This window comes from Rattus norvegicus, chromosome 1 (genome assembly GCF_036323735.1).
Source record: "Rattus norvegicus strain BN/NHsdMcwi chromosome 1, GRCr8, whole genome shotgun sequence".
Classification (NCBI taxonomy): Eukaryota; Metazoa; Chordata; class Mammalia; order Rodentia; family Muridae; genus Rattus; species Rattus norvegicus.
Genome location: NC_086019.1, coordinates 253,814,918 through 253,824,072, shown reverse-complemented (window position 1 = coordinate 253,824,072; position 9,155 = coordinate 253,814,918). Strand labels below are relative to the sequence as shown.

General features: G+C 49.9%; 2 protein-coding genes across 6 annotated transcripts; one reads left to right on the top strand and one right to left on the bottom strand.

Annotated features, from left to right (window-relative positions):
- Positions 1–114: 114 nt before the first annotated feature.
- On the bottom strand, positions 115–6,999 carry Twnk (twinkle mtDNA helicase). Of its 5 annotated transcripts, none has more exons than XM_008760430.4 (6): positions 6,866–6,999; positions 3,197–3,437; positions 2,701–2,808; positions 2,299–2,440; positions 956–1,266; positions 115–306 (listed from the first exon to the last, which is right to left on the bottom strand). In XM_008760430.4, exons 2-6 carry the CDS (start codon positions 3,316–3,318, stop codon positions 294–296), a joined length of 696 nt encoding a protein of 231 aa, XP_008758652.1. In that variant the 5' UTR covers positions 3,319–3,437; positions 6,866–6,999; the 3' UTR covers positions 115–293.
- On the top strand, positions 6,632–8,064 carry Mrpl43 (mitochondrial ribosomal protein L43). Its single transcript, NM_001399464.1, is given in 3 exon segments — positions 6,632–6,789; positions 6,883–6,989; positions 7,102–8,064. Coding segments are annotated over 3 exon segments (471 nt in total). The 5' UTR covers positions 6,632–6,658; the 3' UTR covers positions 7,335–8,064.
- Positions 8,065–9,155: the final 1,091 nt, after the last annotated feature.

Below are 9,155 nucleotides of genomic sequence, written 5' to 3'. Positions count from 1 at the left end.
TCGGGAGCCTATGGTTGAAGTGGGAGGAAAAGGACCCATTTACTCCCAATTCAGAGAAGAAATCCAATTAGTGTGGGGAGACACCTGGTGGACAAATAAGAAAAAACACAGAAACAGAGGCCATAGAAATGCTTCATTCAACTGGAAAAGGCTCCACCAAGAGTCCTAGCTCCCGCTGTCCAAGGCAGCAGCACACAGTGGAATCGGCATCAAGGGGGCAGGCACTGCAGGCTCACAGCTTCTCTCCATGGTCCAGCTTTGAGGCTCTGACAGCACAGGATAAGCACCTCAGATCAATTCTTATGCCTGGCTCGACAAAGCAGAGCAGAGAGGTGCCCACTGCATTACTCTTCCGCTCCGAATGCCAACATGCTGGAGTCCCAGCAAGCCTCCTGTTTCGTGGCAGGTTCAGGGTCCGCCCTCTTTATCTGACTTGCTCATTCCCCCCTGTGATTTTGGTGTTTCTCCACCTGGATCCCTTTCTCCAGAGGTTCACCAGACCATGGTTCTCACATGCACTCTGATCAGCCATCTTTTTAGGGTGACTGATCAAAACTAGCTGAGCAGTCCCACTTAGCTTTGTTCCTTTCACCAAGATGCTGGTTCTTTTTTTTTTTTTTTTTTTGGTTCTTTTTTTTCGGAGCTGGGGATTGAACCCAGGGCCTTGCGCTTCCTAGGCAAGCGCTCTACCACTGAGCTAAATCCCCAACCCCAAGATGCTGGTTCTTTGGAAACAGACTTTGTCTTTTCAGTGCTATACATGAAAACCTATGGGGAAAAAACCTGAACCAGCATATAGGAGAGCCTTAGTAGCTGCTGAATTAAACTTTTCACCATGGAACCGAGCCCTGGGCTGGGAAAGGCTCACTCGGGACGAGCCCCAGCAGAAGGCCAAGAGTCTGTGTCAGCCTGGTTCACCAGGGTCACTTCAGCAAGCAGCTCTGACTGCATTCACCTTGAGGACGGGGAGGTATCTGGCTGGCAGGGGTCCTGGCCTATGCAAGTCTCAGAGTTCTGGTGCGCAGACCCTTTTTTTCCAGAGGAGGACTTCTTGGCCACTAGTCCATTGTCATCCTTAATCTTCTTGAGTCGGGCTTTGCTCTTAGGTGGGATGGAGAAGGTAAGGGAACTCTTGTTGAACTCAAGTGGGAAGACGCCTACGTCTCCATCAAAGCGATTTTTGGACACCTGCAGATACCGTTTCCCAGGCCCAGTCACCAGCTTCCTGTCCTGCAAGATCAGAACATTGTCTGCTTCTTGGCTGGCCTAAGGGAGAGGGGGCAGGAGAAAAAAGACATGAGTGAAAGGATGTGAGTGCAGGGAAGAATGGCAAGAATGGGAAAGGATAGACTGGAGAGATGGCCTGGCAGTTTAAGAGCACTGGCTGCTTTCAGAGGACCTAGGTTCAATTCCCAGCACCTCCAGGGTAGCTTGCAAATGTCTGTAACTCCAGTTCCAGAGATCCAATACTTTCTTCTGGCCTTTGTGGGCACCAATATGCATGAGGTACACAGACATACATGCAGGCAAAACATCCATATACATGAAAGAAATAAATTATATTTTTTAAAAAAGGAAAAAGTACCCCCTCATCACCATGCTCTTTAAACTAATCATAATTGAGGCTAGAGCCGCTTAATCTCCCAGCTGTAACAAACTCACCACTGTCTCAGACTTTGTGCTGCTGCTCCTGCTTCGGTGCCTCTCCTCCATGGTAGTCCCTCCTATCTGCCCACCTTATTACCGTTCATGTGTCACTTCTCTAGGGACCACCTTTGATCCTCTACAATACCACCATTTTTTTTTAAAACTTCTGTGTTATTCTTGTTCCATGTTTGTTTCAAAGTGATATAATTTTTGCAACTCAACCTGAACTCCCCTTTCCTAGCTGAGGCCTTGCATGTAAAAGGAATTCAGTAAACCACTGGAGATATCAGGATGGCGCTGGTCCTGTGGTCCAGACGGCCTTCCCATCTATTTGATAACCTGATACCTACTGTCTGGAAACCTCAGTATAATTTTTGTTGTTATGTCTGCTGGAAGTCCCCCAGATGTCAGGAGGACTCACAGACCACTTGAGTACTTGTGCTGCCCATCACAGCTTGACTCACGGAGCTGCAATCACCAGCTCTCGCCTTCTACTGCTAGCAGATCTGAGTTCCTAACTGCAAAGAACCAACTTCCATCCCTGGTACCTCTCATGCCATGGCCCCAGAGCCCCATGCCAGTCAAATGAGGACTTTTTCTAGTTATACCTCGCTAACTCCTCAAAGCTTGAGTGCCTTAAAGCCAACTCACTTTGGCTGAGCCAAAAATGGATGCTGTCTGTAGTTCCTTGTCGTCATCTTCTTTCCGTGGGTGAATAACCAGAGTCACGTGGCAGCTATTGTCTGTGGCAAACTTCCGAAAGGCTCCAACAATGTAGTCTTGAGCTGCGATCCTGCAACACGAAGTTCAGCAGGAAAGGGGGTTATTGATTGGGTGGAACATACCCAGACCCTCAAGCACACCACTCTGTATAAACTGTCCCAGCCTTATTACACTTATTACCCATGGCCTTGTGCTTGCTAGGCAAGCACTCTACCACTGAGCTAAATCCCCAACCCTCTTATTACACTTTCTACTTAAGAATTCACACTCAAGTCCCGGCACAGCTTCAAGAGAAGACAAGTGTGTTAGAGTTAGACAAGAAGAATTCACCTGTCAGTAGAGAGCTGCTCATGACCCATCATGAACTGCAAGTTGTCGATGACTACATGACAAACGTCATAGACGTAGACAGCATGTTGCATTGTGTCTATGACAGACCTGGGAAAGAGAAGCAGCCGTTTAAATAGTCAACAAGTAGCCCAGGACACTCTAGAGCTTACATCCTGAACACAGTGATGAAGACCTGCTCTTCCGACTTCCTGTTCTCTGAAAACCCCAGGCCTGTCTAAAGAGACTGGGTGGCACTCTCACTGGGGGAAACGGAATCGAAAATATGATGTGATCTCTCAAAAATGAAAGGAAGGGCCAGGAATGGTGAGACACACCTTTTAATACCAACACACTGAAGACAGAGCCAGGTGGATCTCTGTGACTCAAGGGCAACCTGGTCTACATAATGAGATCCAGGACAGCTAGAGCTATCAAGAGACCTGCCTCTAATTAATTAATTATCTCCTTAAAAGTAACTGGGCTTTGAAGATCTTACCTGATGCTCTGTTGTCCGTGGAAAGTCATGAAATAGAGAGGCAGGTCCTCAAAACGGTCTGCCCACTCTTCATACTTGTCCAGTTGTTCTTCTAGCCGTGTCACAGCAAACTGAGTCAGCATGACCCGGGCTAGTCTCACATTGCTGATCTCAAAGCTACCCCACAGTGTGTTCACTCCCTGGGTACACAAGTCCAGGGCATACTCACTGATGAATGTTGTCTTGCCACTGCCTGTTGGCCCTATAGGACAAAGCTCTGAGTTAACAGGAGAGTCTGGCAACACATGAGAGGCAGAAGCACAGGGGTGGGGATTGGGGGTTGGGGTGGGGTGTGTTGTCTCTCAGTTCAATGCCAGCCTGGTCTATACAGTGAGTTCTGGGACAGCCAGGGCTACACAAAGAGACCCTGTCTTGAACAACCAAAAAAACAAAACAAAACAAACAAAAACAAAAACAAAAAAAAAAAAGAGGGGCTGGAGAGGTGGCTCAGTGGTTAAGAGCACTAACAGCTCTTCCAGAGGTCCTGAGTTCAAATCCCAGCAACCACATGGTGGCTCACAACCATCTGTAATGAGATCTGATGCCCTCTTCTGGTGTGTCTGAAGAGTGTGACAGTATACTCATATACATACAATAAATAAATCTTAAAAAAAACAAAAAGAGATGAAAGTCTTGTCTTTTTTTTTTAAATTTTATTTATTTGATGTATATGAATACACTGTCACTGTCTTCAGACACACTAGAAGAGGGCATCAGATCCCATTACAGATGGTTGTGAGCCGTGTGGTTGCTGGGAATTGAACTCAGGACCTCTGGGAGAGCAGTCGGTGCTCTTAACCTCTGAGCCATCGCTCCAGCCCGAAAGTCTTATCTTTGAAGCAAGATTCCAGCCTCCTTTTAACACAGCAGTGGGCTGGAGAGATGAAATAGTAAGTAAGAGCACTTGTCTTGCAGAAGACCTGGATTTGATTCCTTGCACCCACACGATGGCTCCCAACCATCTCCAAGTCCAGTTCCAGGGGACTGTGTTGTGCACATACACGCCTAGGCAAAGCATTCATGCACATACTAAACCCACACACTGTCACCAAATTGTCTAATCCTTTACTAAAACTATTTTTATACTATTTTATGGGTATGAATGTTTATCTGATGTATGTCTATGCATCATATGCATGCCTGTGTCCTTTGAGGTCAGAAGAGGTCATCAGATCCCCTTGGAACTGGAGCTACAGATGACTTTGAGCCACTGTATGGGTCCTGGGAATTAAACTCGAAGTCCTCTGTAAGAGCAGCCAGTGCTCTTAACCACTGAGCCATCTCTCCAGCCCCCCAGTGATTTTTATAGAGTCACCTGTAAAGACCGTCAGCTCGCCCTTCCGATGACCCTTCAGCAGCCGATTAAGGTCTGGGAATCGGCTCCAACGGACACCGGCTGCTTGGTCCACATTTGATAGCTCTCCTAAAACCTCTTCTCGGAGCTGGCGAAAAGACACAATAGACTTGTGCCAGGCAGGGAGGGCAGTACGGAGAATACGGGGAAGACTTAAGCCTTGGTTTAAGGCCTCCAGGGGACGAGGTTGTTGGTTCCCAGGCCTCACCAAAGAGCATCGCTTGGGGTTCAGTTTTCGGGCAAACAGTTTGGCAGCTTCCCACGATCGAAGGTCATCCCCTAGCCAGAACACAATCCTCCGGAACTGTTCGAGGTAAGGGAGTAGGGCTGGGGGTAAGCAGACCGTTCCTCGGGGTAGGGAAAGGGTTGGCAGCCCCGTGGACTGGCTCAAGGCCAGGCTGTCCAGCTCTCGACTTGTCAGGACCACCTCAGTGTCTCTACGGCCGATCAGGGGTAATCCAAATAGGTTGTGATAGACACCAGGCCGGGGAATGGTGGTCTCTACATACTGTACTCCATTTTCCTGACCCTCAACCCCTAGTAGCTTCAGGCCACGTAATCCTGAGCTCCCAGGGGTGAACCAAGGGAAGACCAGACTTCGAGTAGATCGAAGATAGCGGACATTGAATCTCCTGAGTGTGTCATCTGTCACCTTGGTAAGGCCAAACATCACACGAGCTAGCTGGGTTTCCTGGGGATCAGGCAGCTCCCAAAGAGGTATGGCTCGGTTCCAGATTCTCAAGACCTCCTCCCTGTCCTCAGCTTCTGGGCCCTCCCCAAGTAGGATTCCCTCTTTGGCCCCATCGCCTCGTCCCTCCACACTGGCCTGGAGGTCTTCCCAGCTCCCTTCTGCTAGGCTGGTCATGCAGAGAAAGTGTCCTGTGGTCTTGTCGATGAAGAGGCAGAAGGAAGTGGTAGCATCCTTCTTCTGATTTTTGATGTCTGAGGGTGCCACAAAGGGACTTGGTGCTCGAAGGCAGCTGTGGCCATCCTGGAAGGGGATCCCATGTGCTCGTAAATATTGGCGGATTTCAGTTGTAGTCACAGGTGATACTGGTACCTCTAAGGCTGGAAGCGCTTCTTTTCTGTACCTTCTTCGGGGAGGGCCTGGAGCCAAGCTTCGGGGCAGGCCTCTCCTACCCATCCACTCCCCACGCAGTGGCAGCAAGATCCGGAGGGGATAAGCACGCCGGAGAAGGAGCCACATTCCTAATGGAGTGGGATGCCACTACTGCAAAAACTTTTGGTGTCTGGTTTTGTACCTTTAATAGGCCAGACCCTAGGAGCCCTTCACAAGAACTCACAGAACTCACTATTGCTACCTTTTCTCTATTTCTCCTCAAATTTCTTTACGAACACAATTCTTGTTTTTTGGGTTTTTTTTGTTTTTTTTTTTTTTTTTTTTGTTCTTTTTTTTTTTCGGAGCTGGGGACCGAACCCAGGGCCTTGCGCTTCCTAGGTAAGCGCTCTACCACTGAGCTAAATCCCCAGCCCCACGAACACAATTCTTAATCCCCTTGGTTGCCTGTATATTGTTACTTCAACCCCACACACCTATACTACCCTTTCGCGTCTACGCCCCTCTCTGAAGACTCTCATACTTGTAGGTCCTTTACGATTTCTCTCCACCAGCTCACTTCTAAAGCCTTCTACGGCCCCTCAATCTAAAAGGCTTCTCTGTATCATCTCTTCACGTCTACTACCCCTCTACGGACTCTTCTCGCCAACCTCATCTCTATAGCTCTCTGCATCCTGTCTGAACCCCAACTCCAGGCGCTCTTAGCTCTTAGCAGTCACAGGGACCCTCCACACAGCTGGAGGTCACGCGCTCCTACCCGGCTCCCTTACAGGCTCCAGGGCTCTACCCTCGGCTTCAGAAGCTCCACGCTCCCGCCCCCAGCTTCGCGTCACCACTCTCCTCTCTAGTGTTCTGTCCAAAACGTGGGTTGCCCGCACGCGCCGCTCGCTGTGACTCCGGAAGCAAAACTCTCCAGGGCGCCCATGCCCCCGGAAGCGGAAGTCACCGGTTAGTCCCGCCTTCCAGCTCTCCTGGCTGTCTGGCGGTAGCCATGACCGCGCGCGGTACTCCAAGCCGCTTTCTGACCAGCGTCCTCCATAATGGGCTAGGTCGCTACGTGCAGCAGCTGCAGCGTCTCAGCCTCACCCTCAGTCGGGATGCGCCCTCGTCCCGCGGCGCCAGGTGAGGCATGCGGAAGCCGGAGGACCGGAAAGGGGTTCGGGGAACGACGGGACTGGGTTCGGGTCACCGTACTCACCTTCGTTGGGTCCCCAGGGAGTTCGTGGAACGCGAAGTGACGGACTTCGCCCGACGGAACCCAGGAGTCGTAATATACTTGAACCCTCGCCCGTGCGCTGTGCCGAGAATAGTGGCCGAATACCGTGAGTGGGGCCGGGCTAGGGCGGGAGGGTGGGATCCCTGCTTGCCCGCTGGATTCTACTTGTTTGACTTCCGACCTGGCGGCTTCCACTCATTCCCACGTCCCTCTGCCAGTTAACGGGGCTGTGCGCGAGGAAAATGTCAACAGCAAGTCGGTGGAGGAGATCACATCGCTGGTGCAGAAGCTGGCAGACCAGTCCGGCTTGGATGTGATCCGCATCCGCAAGCCCTTCCACACGGACAACCCTAGCATCCAGGGCCAGTGGCACCCCTTCACCAACAAACGGACTACCTTCCACGGGCTGCGGCCCAGAGAACTCCAGGATTCTGCTCCAGCTTCAATATGAGCACAGTAGAGAACCAGGCTTTGGACAGGCCGAGTAGGTGGAGCCTACCAGCGGGGGAGTGTCCTGGAATAAAGAAGAGTTCCGGGGTTGGGGATTTAGCTCAGTGGTAGAGCTGGGTTCGGTCCTCAGCTCCGGGGCGGGGGGGGGGGGGGGGGGGGGGGGAAGAAAAGAAAAGAAGAGTTCCATTGCCCACGTCTACCCAGGTTTAGTGACCTTGGGGATACCCTAATTCTGATTCATGTGGCCTCCTTGCAAACTGAGATGTGAGAAGTGTACAACACTTCAGGACCTTGTTTTCTGAAATATAATGATTTCAAAACACAGTGAAGGGTTGAAGGCTGTCTTCTGAAGGACATGGGATGTCCTGTTGCCCTTACTATAGTATGGCATTGGGCAAAGCACCTCATATCCGTGTTTGTGTGCAGTTTGGGAAACCGAAGTCGAGCCTGGCATTGGTGGTGCCAACATTTGGTTGGCAGAGACAGGTAAATCTCTAAGTTCAAGGCCAGCTTGGTCTACAGAGTGAGTTCCAGGACAACCAGAGCTACACAGAAAAACCCTGTTTCAAAGAAGAAAAAGAAAGGAAACCAAAGTCATTTGTTGTTGTAAAAACATAAAAAATAAAAAAAAAGTATGGCTGTCTTTTACCTCACTTGGTCCAAAAAACCCTGTCTCAAAGAAGAAAAAGAAAGAAAGGAAGCCGAAGTCATTAAACTCACCTAAGACCATATTCAAAGATTGATTATCATGTGTATAAGTGTTTTGCCTGTATGTATTTCTGTGCACCGTGCACATGCAGTGCCCACAAAGGCCAAAAGACAGGGGTCTCCTGGAGTTACAGGCAGTTGTGAGCCACCATGTTGGTGCTGGGAATTGAACTTGTGTCTTTTGAAAGAACAGTCAGTGCTTTTAACCACCTGAGCCATCTCTCCAGCATCTCAAAGTCACAATTCAAAAATCTATACTTTTTTTCCCCCAAGAAGTAGGATCTCACTATGTAGTTCTGGCTGTCCTGGATCTCTATATAGACCAGGCTGGCTTCAAACTCACAGAGATCTGTTTGCCTCTGCTTCCCAATGCTGGGATTAAAGGTGTGTTCCACTGTGCTTGGCTCAAAATGTATGCATATTTTAAGCATAAGCCATACTTTTGACTCTAAAACCGGAAGCAGAACATAAAACCTTTCAGTGGTTAAGTGTCAAGGGCAGTGTGACTCAGAGTCTCAGAGTAGGTCCCAGATCACAAGCAGACCACACTGCTAGCCCCAAGTGCTTGTACAGAAATGAGCCCATGTCTTTCCCTGGCTCGAAGAGTGGGAAGTGCTGAAAAGGTTGAGGAGCACACGGGCTGGTAAGAAGTATCTTCTAGGCTTACTCTAATCAAGGCAGGGGCTGCAGAGATGTTAGGAGTTCAGGGCACTTGCTGCTCTTCAGAGGCCTCAGGTTCAGTCCTCGGCAACCACAAGGCAACCAACAACTGTCAGTGATGGTTCCTTTGATCTCTAAGGGCACCCAGCAGCGGGGAGTGGAGCAGGGAAGGGAAGGGAAAGGCTGTCATGTGGCAGCACTCGGAAGGCAGAGGCAGCCAGATAGATGAGTTCAAGGCCAGCCTAGTCTACATAGAGGGTTCCAAGCCATCGAGGGCGACACAGAAAGACCATGTCTTTAAAAAATAAGAAAGGCAGGGCTGGCTAGATGGCTCAGTGTGTAAAGGCCATCACTGCCAAGCCTGCTGACTTGAGTTGGATTCCCAGGACTCACGTAGTGGAAGCAGCAACAGATTCTCCCAGCTGTCATCTGCCCTCTACATGTGCACCCTGGC